The sequence below is a fragment of the Camelus bactrianus genome, chromosome 32 (assembly GCF_048773025.1).
Source record: "Camelus bactrianus isolate YW-2024 breed Bactrian camel chromosome 32, ASM4877302v1, whole genome shotgun sequence".
In the NCBI taxonomy this organism is placed as follows: Eukaryota; Metazoa; Chordata; class Mammalia; order Artiodactyla; family Camelidae; genus Camelus; species Camelus bactrianus.
This window is the reverse complement of record NC_133570.1, coordinates 4,773,845-4,790,293: the sequence shown is the minus strand read 5'-3', so window position 1 is coordinate 4,790,293 and position 16,449 is coordinate 4,773,845. Positions and strand designations below refer to the sequence as shown.

The window sequence follows — 16,449 nt, the reverse complement described above, 5'->3', positions numbered from 1 at the left end:
TGTTCCCTTTTTTGTTCATTTAATCAACCAAAAATATTTATCAAGTCTCTATTACTTGCCAAGCACTTTCTAAGAACTAGGGCTCCCCCACTGAACAAAACAGAAAAATCCCGGCCCCCATGGAACTGACGTTTAATGCAGGAGACAGATGATCAACTAGTCATCAAACAATTTCAGAGTAATAAATGCTCCAAAGAAAATTGTAAAATGCAACAGAATATGACCAGAAGAGTGAAGGGGGGCGGGTGGTCCTGAGAAGCCTCCCTGAGGATGTGATATTTGAACAGAGGGTGAAAAGAAACCAGTTAGGTAAAGATCTGAAAGGCAGGGGGCATTTCAGGCAGAAGGAACAGCATGTGAAAAGCTCCTGAGCAAAGAATGAGCTGAGGGTATTCAAAAAAACAGAGAGGAGACCCGGTCAGATAAAAGGATCTGGCAGTGAGATGGAGAGTGGGCGGGGCCAGATCCTGCAGGCTCCCCCAAACTACGGGGAAAAGGGTGTTTGTTTGTTTTCCCCAAAGCACTGTGAGAAATCACTAGAAAGATTTAAGCAGAAGAGAAAAAATGTTCTGGTTGCTGTTTGGGGTGCAAATTATAGCAGGACAAGAGGGAAGTCAGGGAAGCCAGGGGAAATCCTGGTGGTCTGGGGCCGGCAGGGAGGTGGAGAGAATTCTGAGTTTGGAGGCAGAACCCACAGTCCTGGCAGGCGAAATGGGTGCAGTGGCCCTGAGGATGCCCCTGGTTTCCGATCTAGGAGTGGATGGTGAGGCAGTTTTCGACCTAAGCCCACCTGCGCCCACTCCCACCCCCGAGGCCCCGCCCCACCTACCCTCCTGCAGGCGCGGGGTGGGCTCCCGTGTGGTCACAGGAGAGCCGCGGGGCAGGTGGCCTGCGAAGGGCGCCGCGTGGTCCTCGTAGGTCAGGGGGCTCTGCCGCGGCTTGCCCAGCTCTGGCACGATGACCGGGGCCCCGCGGGTGATAGAGCCCCCCGAGCTGCTGACGGCGCCCGGCCGGCCCTTCAGGCTCTCTTCGTAGCAGGCGCGCTCCAGCGCCCGGGTGTCCGCCATCACGTCCAGCGGGTGCACCGGCGGGAAAGTCCGGCCAGGGCTGCCGATGATGGAGCGCACGTCATGCTTTTTGGAGCCAGCGGAGGACGAGCCGGTGTCGTATTTGAGGGGGGTGCCCTGGAGGGGAAGAGGGGGTGAGCACCAGTTGCACAACCTCTCCGAGCTCAGTTTCTCAGCTGTGAAATGGGAACAACATCCCACGCCTGGAGGGGCGGGGCGAAAGGCTTTGCTAAACCCAAAATGAGCACACCTGCCCGCCGGTCCTGGCCCCTGGCCCTCAGGGCCTCCTGGACGCCTGCAGACGGGGACACAGAGTTCAAAGGTCAACCCTTCCTGGAGCAAGTGGGGGATCCTCTGTTGGCCCCTGGGTTTGCGGGAAAGAGGTCTAACACCTCCATGTGGGCAAATACCTTCTTCCCGTCAGCCTGGGACCCTCCGCCACCCACCCAACGTCAAGCCAGAAAATCCAGCCGCAAAATCCAGTTCCACCGCCCTGAGGCTCAGGGCCGAGGTTTATGTTTGCTCTCTGGCCAGAAAGGGCAGCTGAAGAAACAGGGGGTCACAGAGGCAACCCTGCCACCTGGGAGAAGACCTTGCCCTGCCTAAGCAGCCTGGGAAACCCAGGATACAGTGGGCTCTGTGTGTTTGCAAGTAAGAGAATTCCGCTTTTATTCAGGAATGTTTTAATTGCTTTCTTAAGAAATGGAAACGCCCTAATTTTTAAAAGAACGTTTTAGAATCAAACTGGTCTCCCTCTTAGATCCATGGTGGACTCTTGCCAGAGGCTCCAGAATTGCCCAAGAGGCTGAAAGCCAGACCCATCCCCCAGCCGTCAGTGATCTTCTCGCCACTCCTGCCATCTCCCCGGGCACTTCTGCACCCTTATCCAGCTGCGACGCCTCCGGGGACACCATCCCCACACCCTCCCACCTAACAGCCACGCAGCCCCTGGATAGATACCACGCTCATTTCTCGTTCACATGAGGCCACCTCTGACCATGTGAAGAGACAGTGGCCCTTAAGGGGTTTCCCTTGACCAGCTCCTCACACAGTCTGATGTTCCCCTGCTAGGCCGGGGCCTCTGAGGGGACCAGAGCCATGAGGGAGGGGAGGGAGGCACAACCTGCTGGTGGGAGAAGTGGATGCCAAGAAGCAAAGACGCTGCAGATTTAAGGACCTCTGGATTTGAGCTTCACAACTGCCACTGACTGTGGTGTGACCCACACCAGGTCGCTTCACCTCCCTGAACCTGTTTACTCACTAGTAAAATGGGAACCTCAGAGTGCTGTTGTGAGGATTAAGTAAGTCATAACGCCAAGTGCTGGGCAGTGCCTGGCCCACGTTAAGGGTTCAATCAATGGCAGGCATTTACTGCTGCATCTGGCTCTGGGGCCTCAGCAAGCTTCTTGACCTCTCTGGGACTCAGTTTCTCTCCCTGGAGAATGGGGGTAATCGTATGACTCTCCTAGGGCTGTAAACATGATGAAGTGAGGTCACGGACAGGGAGTGTGACGTGTACACGATGAGAGCTCAGCAGTGAGCCGCCGTGTGATCGTGGGCGTGGCACTCAGCAGCCCCGGCCTCAGTTTCCTCATTCGCAGAGGCCAGAGCCGTGCCCAGCAGCACCTCCACCCCGGGCCTGGCCCAGCCGCCCAGCCCCGGCGCCCATACCTGCGTGATGGACCCCTCCTTGAGCGGCCGCGGGGCCAGGGGCAGCTCGGGCGTGCGCCGCAGCTCCTCCCGTGGAATCTCATGGATGGAGCGGCCGGCCTCCTTCACTGTCGCCACTAGGCCCTCATGGGCCGGCTTCAGCTTCAGGGGGCCCAGGGCCTCCAAGGGCCGGGCCTTGTAGGCCTCGGCCAGGTCCCGTGGGGGCGGGGGCGGCGGCGGCGGTGTGCCCTCACGCTTCAGGAGCTTGGCCTCCCGACGCTGGTAGTCTTCCTGGGCCTCCACATAGGACCGCGGGATCCCTGGCAGGAGGACAATGGGGTGCTGACCCTTGTACCTGCATCCGACCTTGCCCAGCCTAACCTAGGGCCTCCAAACTGGCAAATTCTGGAGCCAGACTGCCCAGGTTCAAATCCTCACTTGCTGTGTGACCTTGAGCACATGACTTGACCTCTCTGAGCCTCAATAGTTTCATATATAAAATGGGAGTATTAACTGAACACCTCACCGAGGCACGAACCTTCAATGAGATGATACAGATACAAAGCATAAAACGGGGCTCACAGTAGCTGGCTTGCCACTGACCAGCCGGGAGAACTTGGACGAGGTATCTGACCTCTTTACCGCCCCTCAATTGTATCTTCCTCTCGGAGGCGGCTCCACAAGATAACACACAAGTGGCGCTGGGGCAGCGCCAAGCATAGAGCGCAGCGGATGCCCAGTGAGGGGCGTCTACAAAGGGGAGGGGCGGTGGGCAGGGTTTCGCTTTCTCTTCTTGTTTTCAGATATGTAAGAAATGCCTTGCTCTGCCTTTCGCCCTGCACACGTACTTGCAATGTACACGTGTGTCACACACCCTTCCACGCAGCTGTTATCTGGGTGCCCACGGCACTCTGGTAGGTCTCCCCTTCTCTGCCCATTTGACTGTAAACCCCAGGGCTTGTCGCAGCTGCCGCGAGGGCACGGTGGCTGGGCATGCAGGGAGCAGAGGGCAGGGTACCTTGCGTGATGGAGCCTCGGATATGGTGCTGCTCTTTGAGGTGGTGGGGGCTGTGTCGCTCAGGAGGGATGGCACGACCCATGAGACCTGGGAGAGAGGGCAAAGGTGTCATCATGTGGGTCCCTGAGCCAGCCAGGGCAGTGATGGGCCAGGGTCTACAACCACCCCTCCCAGCAGCAGGTCCCTCCTGCCACTTCTTGGCAGTCCCCACGATGATGGTGGCGGCAGCAGAGGACCTGGCAAGCAGGTGTCCCACTTCCTGGGCCCTGGGTGACCTCCAGGTTGAGCTCAGAAAAACCCAGCCTCACTTTTCCTATCTGTAAAGGAGGGCTAACCATCCTGCCACCTCCCTCCAAGGGGCGCTGTATTCTCTCCCTTCCCCATCTACTGGGTTACCAGTAGATGGGGAAGCCCCAGGGCAGGTCCTAGGCTCCCTTGCCTTTCTGTGCCCAGTGGAGTAGGGAGCCAGGCGGGACACCCACCTTCGATGCTGGCTGAGGAGATGGCCCTGCTGACACGGCCCTCCATCATGTCGTAGGTGCGCTTGGGGGCAGCCGCCTCATGGGGAGGTCCTGAGCTGCTCCTGCCATCCTCCTTGGAGCACTGGGACACAGACATGCCACCTGGAAAGCAGACCAAGCTCACGGTGAGAGACAGCCCCAGGGCTGCTGTGTGCACAGGACCAGCAAACCGGCCAGGGCTAGCGAGCAGGTGTCCACAGTTGCTCAAACACACCCGGTCACAAGGCCCCACTGATCACATGGCTGAAACCAGGCCCAGCTGAGCCCTCCAGAGGGCATCCACAACCAGCGGCCCAGCCGAGGGCCCGTTCCATTGGCAGGTGTGCACCTTCGACGGTGCAGGCTCACGAGTTTGCCCACAAACACGTCCACTCACGGGAGCCGATGCGACGTGAGCATGCACGTGAGCAAAGACGCACCAGCTGGGTGTGAACTCCCGGGGCTGGCTCAGCCACTCATGTGTCAGTGTGGTGTGCGTGCGCCCGGCCACTGAGAACAGAGTGAGGCCATGTGCAAAAACCGCACATCTGTGTGCACGCGGCGAGAGCGTGTATCTGAGGAAGGGAGGGAGGCGGTGAGGAGCGTCCACAGCAGAGGCGGCACCGCCCAGCCAGGCCGGGCCCAGAGGGTGGGGACCTCAGGCCGGGCACACAGCCCCCAGCAGGCCGAGGGTCTGAGCCGCCGGGAGGTGGGCCCTGAGAAGGCCACGGCTCAGTCTCATCTGTCAGGATCCGGGCTCCTCGAGCAGGACTCCTGTTCCAAGGGTGGCTGAGTCCAGGGCTACCAAGCCAGCTCCCCGAGCCTGCCCCTTGGCATAAAGGGCTCACTCTCCCAGGACTTCCAGTCACTACCCCGTGGGGTCCTTGGAGCGTAAACTACCCCAGAGGTTGCAAACTGGTGGCCAGTGCACAGACTGTGTCGCTGCTCCAAATGTTTTTCAGAACTGCTGATGTTTAAATGCTGGGAGATTTCAGATAAAAATGGAGAGGCTGGAAGTCTGGCCGGCACCTTCACACTCACGACGGGTCGACGCTCAGCTACCAGAGAGCAGAGGTAGGGCCCCGCAGACACCAGGCTCATGCTCCGGGTCACCCCCGTCCTTCCCTCCTCCTGCTGCCCTCACTAGTCAGTCGACTCAGGAAGCGTATGAGCAGTTAAAAGCCTTGATTTACATTCACTTGGCAGATGATCCTTGCGAGGCCTCCTGGGGCTCAAGAACTGATCTAGGTGCCTGAGCTGAGATTCCACCCGGGGCTCTCTCAGCACCTCAACTGCTGGCCCCTCCGCCAGCCCTGCCCAGGACCCCTGGCCACCCCCCAGGGCTCACAGCTGGGTACTGAGGTTGGCGCTGAAGATGCAGCTGACACCCTGTGCCCAAGACTGTCTCCACCCCTTGGCAGCAGAGGGGGGCATGGGCCTAAGCCCCGAGGTACCATCTCTGCTTCCCAGGACCCAGGGGTGGGCAGTCGGGCCAGGCGGAGGCAGGAGAGGAAAAGTGCCTGCCTGCCGGAGGAAGGCAATTTACGGCCCTACAGCTGCCAGCCACGGAGAGGGGCACACATTAGTAGCTTTTATCTCCACACCCTGGGGTGCCCAAGGCTGCCAGGAAATTCTCCCAGCTCTTTACTCCCCTGACTGTGTCCATGCAGGGTTCCTGGTTGGGGAACTCAGAATCTGGAGAGGGGAGTGAGGGCACTAAGGTGCAGGGCCAGAGTAGGGTGGTGGTGGTTGGAGGATCACTCTGGTCATTCTTTGGTGCCACCCATATGGTGTCAATCACAGAGCATGGCATTTGCCAGAGGAGTGCTGGGCCAGAGGCCTGGGGGCGTGAGCCTGGCTTCTGCTCTCCAGGCCCCAGTTTCCCTACTGCACTTCCTGCAAGGCTGGCCACAAGTTTGTTTCCTAAATTGTACAGAACTGGACAGAGGTGGGAGGCAGCTAAGGCCAAGCCTTACCTGCAGCTGGCTTGCACACCTGCAGGGATGGAGAGGTCACCACCTCTCTGGTTGTGCTTCTTGGTGTCACCCCAGCCCTGCCCCCCTGGGAATGCACCTCAGTGGGCCACACACTCTCTCGCCCTAGTCCCAGGCCTCCTTTTCTCCTGAGGGGCCAGAAGGGTGGCCACACAGAAAGACCACTGGATATCACTGTACCTCAGCTCCCACATCTGTAAAATGGGAACACAACCCTTCACGCTGGCTCTCAGCCACGTGAGGCTGATGTGAGGGCAACACACTCCCTAAGACTTATTTTCTGATGACATCCAGCTGCCTTTGACCCAACCAGGTTTTCTGGACCTTTCTCTCTTGACCAACTCCAGAAACACCAAAGTCTGGGGTTTGGTGGACAAGCCACGCAGGATGAGGCAGGTTCCCATGACTCAGGGTTGACAAGGTGACCTCCCCATCGGTGTCTCTGGTGGGGGTCCTGAGAGCTCTCCGAGGAGGCTTCATCCGCTGGGCCTCCAGCCCCCGGCACCTGGGCAGCTCCCAGCAAACACCAGATGACCGGACAATAACCCCCTCCCAGGTCCCATTAGTCCTCTCACCTCAGGGGTCCTCCCGGGCATCCCAGATCCCTGAGAACAGGACAGGGACTCCTGGCCGGCCCCCAACAGAACTCACCCTCGTAGGACAGCACGTGGCCCTTCTTGCCCTCGTAGATGACGTGGCCCTTGGGCAGGCCGTCCTCCCGGCTGCGGTCCAGGCGGCTCGGGCTGTCCTCGCCGATGATCCTGGTGATGGTGCCCTTGTACAGGACGTCCGCTGGGGTGCCCTGGGGGCGCGGAGGGGGTGAGTGCACGCAGGCTTCGGTCCCCGATCCCCCACCCCTGCCAGACACACCCCAGCACACGTACAAGTGCACCTTCCAAACCCACACTGCCGTGTCCACTGACACACGTGTTCAGACTTCAAAAGGGGAGGCAGAGCCCACCAGAACACAACCACAGAGAATAAAACACCAGTAATGTTAAGCTTTGAATACTTCATAGACATCAATTCATTTCATCCTGGAAATGAGCCTAAGTCAGGTACTAATCATGCTTATTTCAGATGGGAGAACAGAGACACGAAGAGGCTGGGTGACTTCTCCCAGGGTCGCCTGGCCGGCAAGGGGCAGAGCTGGGACTGGAACCCAGGCAGTCTGGCCCCGCAGTCTGTGTTCCAACCTGCACTGTGCGGTTTTGCTTCCCCAGAGCCCTGACATACAGTTGCCCACGGTAACCAGGGACACTGGGCGTCAGCCCTGTGCTGAGTCTGTGACCATGTGTCATCCCTAAAATCAGAGTGGGGACTCAAATCAGGGCAGGACACACAAATCTCAGCTCTAGCCCGCGGATTCTCAGCCTCAGCACTATGACAACTGGGGCCAGGTGGTCCTCTGTGGGGGGCCGTCCTGGGCGGGCTCTATGGGCGCAAGATGTCTAACAGCCCCCAGCCTCTGTCTAGTAGATGCCAGTGGTGCTTGTGCACCCCAGTCTGCTCCCCACCAAGGTGTGACAATCAAAAATGTCCCTAGAGATTGCCAAAAGGTCCCCTGGGAGGCACAACTGCCCCCGATCAAGAACTGCTGCCTTAGAGGCAGGAACCTTCCCACTGGGAGATGTACTCAGGCAGAGACAGCCATGTGGGGGTAGCAGCCTGCCTGGGGTGACTTCCAAGAACATGAGTGTGGCAGTCAGAATATGAAGCTGGAGTCAGACCGCTGGACGGCAAACAGCAGCTTTACCAACAAGTCGCTGCGTGACCTCTGTCAAGTCACTTTGCTTCTCTGAGCCTCAGTCTGTACATCTACAAAATGGAGACAATCTCTGTGTCTATGAGTCTCAAAGGCACCCAGCACAGGTAAGCTGTTCCCAAATCAAGATGTCTCTGTTTTCTTTCTAGGATTCCAAGAGCTGATTCAAAGATGTGCGTCTGACTGTGTGCCAAGCCCTGGCCTGGTGAACTTCAAGTCTCCCCATGGGAACTTCTCCACCAAGAAACATCCTTCTGTGGGGGAAGGGCAACTGGCTGCCCCCTGGCTTTTGTCCCAGATCCTGGTCGGTAAGGTGGGAAAAAGCAAGACGCCCTGAATCCAGGCAGGTCTCCCCAGACTTCTCAAAGCAAATGCCCTGGATAGGGTCTCCTGGTCACACTAAAAGACTTGTGCATACACAGTGTAGAAGAAATGGGCTTTAGTTTGGGTGACGGTCCCGGGGTGGGCGGTCACCTCTCTCATCAGGAGAGCACACAGCAGGGGAGCGGGTGACACCCTGTCAGGAAAGGCTCCGCCCAGCGCAGCTGATATAAAAAAAGTACACCCCTTATCCGTATCTTGGTTGGTACTAGAACTGGGCTATCCAGGGGCATTTGGGGCTTACTAACGGCACCAGAGGTGACAAAAAAGCGGTGCTCTGATGGAATGGAAGGCTGCACCACTCTACAGGCACTGTCCTCTGTGCCACTGCCAGAGGACAGACACCCAGCAAGGCTGGCGGCCCCTGCCCTTCGGGACGATACGCTGGACAGACTCCCGGGGACACGGAGGTGCTGTTTGCCTGAGGCCGGCTTCAAGGACCACAGACAGTAGCGGCCTGGTGTTGATGCCACTGAACTTCACCCCCAAAGTGGGCGGGAACTCGCAGGACAGGAACTGGGAATTCCTCGAGCCTTCAGTGGGACACTGTGGTTACCGCCTGCCAGCGTCTGCTGGGGTAGCAAATGCCTGTGTGAGCCTGTGTGTGTGTCTGTGCACACACCTGCGTGCGCCACCGGGTGCACATCTGCACCTGTGTGTGTCACTGGGTGTGTGGGTGCGTGTGCGTGCGTGTGTTCCGTGAACGGATTCCATCAGCACCTGGTAGAGAGGCTGCAGGACAGTGTGACCCTCGCACATCTGGCAGCTGTAACCTTCTGCCAAAAACAACGGCAGGGGTGTGAATGACCGACACAGCTTGGGTCACGCCACCTGGAAACCAGAGGCAGATGCCCCAGAACATCAGATGCCGACCTTCAATCCCGAACAACTCCACGGGAGTGACTCAGCAAGAACACTGTTACCAAAGGGGGACCTGAGTCGGGGAGGGCGGCCCCAGCCTGAGCGAGCAGGTGGCGGGGACCTCAGTGCCTGCAGTCTGGCTTCTGCCCCCAGGTGCCTGCTCTTCGCTATCTGCACGAGCCTTCGAAAGCTTGTGATTTCAAAACCGACAGGTTTCAGAGAAATGTGAAGCGTGAAGGGCCCTCTTCTGTGGTGTGATCTGAGGCCACTGGGGTCAAAGACACCTCACTGTGGGAGCCTGCGACCTCAAGTTCCACCATTAATGCGTGGGGGGGGGGGTGTGCGTGTGCGCTTGGGTCTCTGCATGTGTGAGCGTGTCTGTGATGTACGTCTGCTGCGTTCAGACTCCCCTTTCTCTAGCACAGTGTTCTAGAGCCCGACACAGCTGGACACAAAATCCTGGGCCCACTCCTTCCTTGCTACATGACCTTGGGGGCGGGGCTGCCCTCTGTGCTCCACCAGCCCTAGAGGAGAGGGTGGAACCGGTCCTGGATGCACCATGCATCCTAACCTCAGTTCTGTGCCCCCATTCCTGAGCCATGAGGGGCAGAGTGACCCCTCTGCACACCCTTGGACAGGGCACATGTCATTAGCTGATCTGGGCACTTCCTCCTGTGGAGCTGGATGTGGCCGGACACCCGACTCCAGCCCTCAGGCTGGTTAACACCACGAGGTCAGGGTTGGCATAAGAGGAAACCTCTGTCATCTGGAGCTGAAGTCACAAAAGGGAGGGTTACGGGAGCCCATGAGGAGCCGCGGTGGTGTGGGCGGGCTCAGCTGAAGCAGCACCCGCCCATCACCCCTGCAGGTGGGGGGCTCGGCGGGGGCTGGCAAACGACCTCACTGGCTCCCACGAGTGTGCTGACCTGAAGGCGTCCTGCTTCCTGGGCTCTAGGCCCACGTACCCCTCGCTGGTCCTGGCACACGCCGCCCCCCCCCCCACTTGGCCTTTGCTACGCGCTGCTCTGTGGGCCAGGAACGCTGTGCCCTGACGTCCCTGCAGGGCTCACCCGTCCACCCAGCCCTGGCCACCCGGGTGCTCTCAGTCACAGCATTTCACTCAGCTTGAAGCACTGGCTGCTCTGAAGCCACCTGCTCGGTTTTTACCTGTCTGTGTATCTTGGTCTGCTTCCTTCTGCTACCCTGCCAGCTCCTTGGGGGCAGTGATTTTGTGTTCTGCTCAGCCCTTGAAGTGCCCAGCCCCCAGGAGACAAGATGAACGCTCATGGGACGAGTGGGCACTCCCAGGAGCCACCCCATCCACCAAGGCAGCTGCCACTCAGACGCCGGAGGGAATAGGGTGGGATGCCCACTGTTTTGTCCAGTTGAGGCCACATCAGGTGGTTGCTGCCGGCTGGTCCCCGCCCCACCGTCCCTCAGGCCACGCCCCCAGGACACCTACATGGGTGATGGAGCCGCGGTACGTGATGGGGCTCTCGGAAGGTACCCGCGTGCTGGGGATGCCCTTGGTGATGCTTCCTCCTGGAACCGAGCCCAGAGACGTTCCTGGAAGACAAGGGACAGGGGGCTCAGGAGGTGTCTGCAGCCCCTCCCCAGGCCCCAGGCCTGAGACTCGTCCTAATCATGCTCCTGGTGACCCGCAAATCCTCCACTATGTCTCAGAGCAGAGGGACCCCTGCCCCTAAATGGCAAGGCAGACGACCATGATGAGGGGCTACTGCCTTCTGGGAGGTGACGCTTCTCCGCAGGCTCTGATGAAGGGCCTCGTTCCTGCCTCAACTCTCCCAGGGATGGAGGGGCAGCTGCTGGCGCCGCAGGGCAGACTCCGGGCCTCATGCCCAGCTCCCATGCTCTCACCTCTCAGCACGGACGTCTCCTGGGCCGTGGGTACCCCCAGGCTCTCCGGTGGCCCAGCCTGGCCCCGTGGGGACAGCTGCTCCTGCTTCACTCCACTGAAGGGCGCTGAGGATGGATGAGAGCGGTGAGCGGAGCTACGGGGCAGGACCAGGAGGGACGGCTCCCACCCCGCCCAACCCAGGGACTGAGGGCACTCCCCCACTCTCAGCCGGAGTCCACAGGCCAGACCGCCCTCCCTCCATCCCCCAGCATGAACAGCAGAAGCCAAGCCTGGGCCATCGAGGTAGAGGCACCAGGTCCTTACCCAGTTTCTTGGGGTCCATGGTGAGGGGAAGCCCCATGGTGATGGGGCCCACGGGGGCCTTGGCGTGCTCTGAGTACGGGACGTGGAGCTGCACCGACATTCCCTGTGGGGGCAGAGGTCATGGGGACCCAGTCTCCAACCAAGCCATCCTAACACCCACTTCTACGAGGGCCCAAGAAGAGGGGAACCTTGGGGTCACACGCAGGTCAGAGAGGCCCAGGGTTCAAGTCCAGGTCCTGCTGCCCCTCTGAGTGACTGTGGACAAGTTACTGCCTCCCCTGAGCGTCAACGGCAGCCATCATGACCTGGTGTAGTTTAAAGGAAATGTTGCCTGCAAATGCCTGGGCAAAGCAATGCCTTGCCCAAGCCCTGTGCTGCATGGCGGGGCAGGTCAGGGAAGCAAAGGGGCAGAGAGACTGAGGCTCGCTACATGCCAGTGCTGTGCGTCAAGTGCATTCGCTCTTCCACTGCACTGAGGCACAGAAAAGTTAAGTAATTTGCCCAAGGCCACACAGCTTGGTTGCGGAACCCATGCTCTTGACGGCCCCATGGAGTGACCTCCCAAGGTTCTGATGCCTAGGGCAGGCTCCAGCCAGTTTGGACCCAGCCCCTTGGGTGCTTGGCCCCTACCCAGACATCATCAGTCCCAGTGCACCCCCCCCCTCACCTTACAGATGGAAAGACCAAACGCCTGAAAGAAGGGGCTGTTCTCTAGGCACCAGGCCACATAGGCGCTCCTGGGTGGCCACCCCCCGCCTCACCTGGGAGATGGCACCCATTTGCCTCTCGAGGACACTGGGGTGCTTGGCAGAGGAGATGAGGGGTGGCGGGTTGGAGATGGTGGGTGGGCGTGGCAGCACAGGCCGGGCGCTGTCATGGAGGCCCAGGGGCAGCGGGTGACCTGCAGGGCACATATTTGTCTATCACAGGGTCCTGGGGCGGTCAGGCCCTGGCCAACAGGACTCGGGCCCCCTCCCCTGCTGCCTCCCACTTCTAACTCGCTCAGGTAGGTGCTCGTCCACATGTACCCCTCCACCCCCGGCTCCTCCTGTCTCTGTCCAACCAGCTATCTGCATTCTTGGTTCAGACACCACCACTCCATCCCCCCACCTCCAAGGCCCTGACCCAAGCCCCTCAGCTCTCCCCCAGATTCCTTAACTGTCTTCTCATTCCTGCTTTACCCTCTAATAGTCCATTCCCCTCACAGGAGCCAAAGGAATTTTTTTGAAAAGTCTACTGGTTCACATCCTCCCCCATGCTGTGAACCTTCTATAGCTCCCTATTGCCTCCAGGATTAAGTCTTAACCACTGTTCCACCATGGCAGCCTGATTCAGTTTCTCAAGCTTTGCCTGCTCTTTCCTGCCTCTGGACCTTTGCATGTGCTGTTCCCATGGCCTGGCATGTCTTTCCCTGTTCTTCTGGCTCTTCTGGATCAGCTCTGCTTAGAATGGCCTTTGCTGACATCACAGTCCTTATCAACACCTGGCTATGCCCCTTCTATTGCTGGTGGGGCCCGGCAGGACTGGAGAACCCAGAAAGGAGCTCACGTCCAGCCTGACTATATCCGTGAAACAAAGCAAGCCCCACTCTTCCCTCTTCACACTCTTCTTGTCACATACCCACTCTAGCTCTGAGTCACTGGTGGAAGACAGAACTCCCACTCCAAGCCTGCTCCTCACCAGCTCAAGCACCTCCTCTGGCTCCCTAGCACCAGACATTTTAATCTCAATCCTGCAGATTTCTCAAATCTCAACAGATCCTCCTTTTCCCTTCACTGACCAGGCCATCCCTCCACCAGGTGCCACCAGATTCTAAGGTTCTTCTGCACGTAGCTCTGAGCGAGTACAGCTGGCACCCAGTGACTGCGCACTAGCTGACTCAGCGAGGAGGCTCGGCAAACTACTCACCGGGCGGGGTGTAGGAGAAGGCCAAGGGGTCAGGGGCGTGCGGGGAAGCCTTGATCACCTCGCGAGGGGGCACGGGGAAGGGCAGGCCCGATGTCCAGCACGAGGGATCCGTGGGCAGCTTCTGGCCCTCAGCCGCAAAGGCTGGGAAGAATACGGGCTTCTCTGCTGAGGGGCAAGGCAGGACAGTCAGCCGGGCTCTGCCAGCCCTCAGGCCCCAGCCCTGGCCACCCTGCTCAAACAAGGTCCCCCAGTGCCTGCAGTGCCAGCCTCAGCCAGGGGAGGGTCCCAGCCCACAGTAACAAGGGATCTACCATGGAGCCCCCAGGTCTGCAGGCCAGGCACTGCTCTGACTCCTGTGATGTCCCGCCAAACATGAGTATGTCTTGGGGGTCGGCTGGAGGTTCTCGGTGGCCCCTGATTCCAGCAATGGAAACTCCACAGGCACTCACCAGGCACCAGGTGAGCAAGGGGCCTGGACAAATCTCCAAACTGGGGGGGGGGGGGGGGGCGGCAAATGGTGGCACGGGGCCCACCCACCACCCACTATCTTGTATGTATGCTTGGACTGGAACATGGTCATGTCCACCCATTTATTTATCATCTGTAACAAAGCCGAGTAGTTGCAACAGAGACCGTCTGGCCCACAAAGCCTAAGATATGTACCACCTGGCCCTTTGCAGAAGAGGCTTGCCGACCTCTTCACGATGACGGAGGTCAGAGGGTTTGCTGAGACGCATGTACGTGTGCTCTGACAGGCGTGGCCAGGCCCAGATGCCCAGGATGACAGCACGCACACGTCAGCCTGTCTGCGGAGCACGTACCACATCCAGGCACCCGGCTGAGTATTTCAGCAGCGTGAACTCAGCGAGCCTCCTCATAGACTCAGAAGGAAGAGTGCCCAGGCCCACTGCGCAGAGCGGGCGCTGAGGGCTGGACACGCTGACGGACTTATCTAAGGTCACCAGCAAATATTTGGCTAAGTCAGGATTCGACCCCTTGACCTCCTGGCCGCTGCAGCTGCAGATAACACGACAACAGCAGAGGGTGATGCTCTCGGGGAGCCTCCCAAGGGGGCTCCAACTAAGCTTTCTGCGTGGACCGACTGGTCTGTCCTTGCAATATCCAACAGTGAGCTGACCGTGATTATCCCTGTTTTGCAGATGGGAACACTGAGGCTCAGAGGGGCAAAGTCACTTGGCCAAAGGCCTCCAGCCAGCAAGCAGGAGCTCTGAGCCTGGGTAGATGGGCTGCAGGCCGTGACCTTAACCGTCGCAGTGCACAGTGACCACAGCAAGAGCAGCAATGCTGGGCCCTGGATTCTCAGGCCCGGGGACGGCCTGTACACAGGGCCAAAGGCCAGGTGTCTTTACAGCTTCTCCCGCAGGCCTCTCACTCTGCTGAAATCTGTCCTAAGCTGATCTGAAATCTGCCTCTCCCTTGAGAGTTGGAGTCAAGCTGGAGGACGGACTGGGGGGTGGGGGGTGATAACTGGCTGACAACAACTTGAGAACGCCAGGGCTGGGATGGGAATGGCAGGCGGGTGCTACCCCTTGGGCCACCTCCACATGACAGAGGGAGGCTCTGAAGGCCCACCAGGGCGAGGCGGGAGGGCGTCAGCACTGCGGTGGCGCCTGCTGTGGGAACCATGGGTGGGAAGCAAGCACGTGTGCCGCACACTCCCCCGGGACAGACTGAGCCCCCCGCGCCCCCTGCCTGTGCCTGGTGAAGTGGGCAGCTCCCAGGAAGGGGTCACAGATGCAGGGAGTGACTCGGGGTGGGGAGCCCCTAACGGAGGTGCCCCCACAGGGCTGACACTGGGCTCGGAAGTTCCATCAACACCCTGGACCTCACTCACCCAGCTCCCTGACCCTGTGCACACCGGGGCTGCTCTCTCCAGCTCAGCTCTGGCTACGGTGGGTGGGGGTGGGAGCAGGGGATGGCTCCGGTGCTGGAAGCGAAACTTGGGGCTGGGCCAGGCTGGGCAGGCGGCCGAGAGCCTGGAGAGACAACCTGTTCCTCCAGCTGGGCCCGGGAAGCCCAGGGGACAGGCCGGGTGGAGCCGCTCCACACAGGAGCCAGGCGGCAGGGGAGGCTGCTGAGACACCAGGGAGGTAGCGTTGGGTGCTAAGTTCACATATGTGCCTTAGGTGCTGAGCCGCAAGCCAGACTGTGGTGCCCGATGCCAAGTGCACCGTCTCCTGTCCAGGAAGCAGTGTGGCCCTCCGCCACACCAACGGGCAGAATGCCAGACTCAGAAACCACTTTGTGGTGGTGGCTCACTTTCTCCCAGGACGGGGCCTGCGACCCGTCCCCGCAGGCTCTGTCCGGCCCTGGGTGGTGCCCAGCCACCCAAGTGCAGCCCAGCCTGGCTCAGACCTGGCACAGGCAAGGCTGTCTGGGCCCCTGACATCGCCATGCAGCTACTCGCCCTGGGCTGCTGCCCTGGACCTGGACCTGGACCTGGAGCCAGACCCCATGTCGCACACTGCACTCCCGCCCAGAGAGCCCCACCTCCATCGTGGGGAGTCCCAGTCCCAGCATGGGTGGCCGGCAAGGTCCCAGGAGAAGGCAGACATCCTGCTTTAAACCCCACACTGGGTTCATCAGCAGGTCCCACTGGCTTTGCCTCTGAAACAAAAATCCCAGTGCCCCCCTCCCACCTCCATGGTCACCCAAACAATCCAGGCTGCCACTGTCGCCAGCCTCCTCCACCTGCCCACAACTCCCTGTAGCCCTCTCTCCTCAACAGAGACTAGGGAGAGAGATCTTTCCAAATTATAAATCAGATTACCTGACTTCCTCACCCCTCACCACACACACACACACACACGCGCGCGCGCATCCTTAAAATTTCTCCAGCAAAGGCTTTTTTCCTGCATCCAAGACAAAAATCCCCACAGTGCCATGGCCTATGAGGTCCTACACAATCTAGTCCCCCACTTCCCTGCCCAACCTCCTGGCCTACCCCCTCCCCAGCCACAATGACCTCCTGGCAGCTCTGCAAACACACCATGCTCCCACCCCAGGGCCTTAGCACATGCTGTCCCCCGTGTCTGGAATGCCCTTCCTCCAGATCTGCCCATGACTGCCTTCTCCTCTTCACAGAGAGCCCTTCCCCGAGCC

The 16,449-nt window shown here is 59.6% G+C and overlaps 1 protein-coding gene across 29 annotated transcripts in view; it reads right to left on the bottom strand.

Moving 5' to 3' along the window:
- NCOR2 (nuclear receptor corepressor 2) overlaps positions 1 to 16,449 on the bottom strand; it is a 215,037-nt gene that overhangs the window by 16,170 nt on the left and 182,418 nt on the right. For 28 of the 29 annotated variants that reach the window (XM_074355898.1, XM_074355895.1, XM_074355900.1 and 25 more), the window contains 10 exons: positions 13,327 to 13,491; positions 12,180 to 12,319; positions 11,419 to 11,521; positions 11,115 to 11,219; positions 10,699 to 10,802; positions 6,881 to 7,031; positions 4,218 to 4,358; positions 3,736 to 3,822; positions 2,739 to 3,037; positions 830 to 1,184 (listed from right to left, as the gene is read on the bottom strand). In XM_074355898.1, coding sequence (XP_074211999.1) covers positions 830 to 1,184; positions 2,739 to 3,037; positions 3,736 to 3,822; positions 4,218 to 4,358; positions 6,881 to 7,031; positions 10,699 to 10,802; positions 11,115 to 11,219; positions 11,419 to 11,521; positions 12,180 to 12,319; positions 13,327 to 13,491 — 1,650 coding nt within the window. The remainder of the gene's footprint in view (positions 1 to 829; positions 1,185 to 2,738; positions 3,038 to 3,735; positions 3,823 to 4,217; positions 4,359 to 6,880; positions 7,032 to 10,698; positions 10,803 to 11,114; positions 11,220 to 11,418; positions 11,522 to 12,179; positions 12,320 to 13,326; positions 13,492 to 16,449) is intronic. The other variant, XM_074355901.1, reaches the window with a different exon arrangement.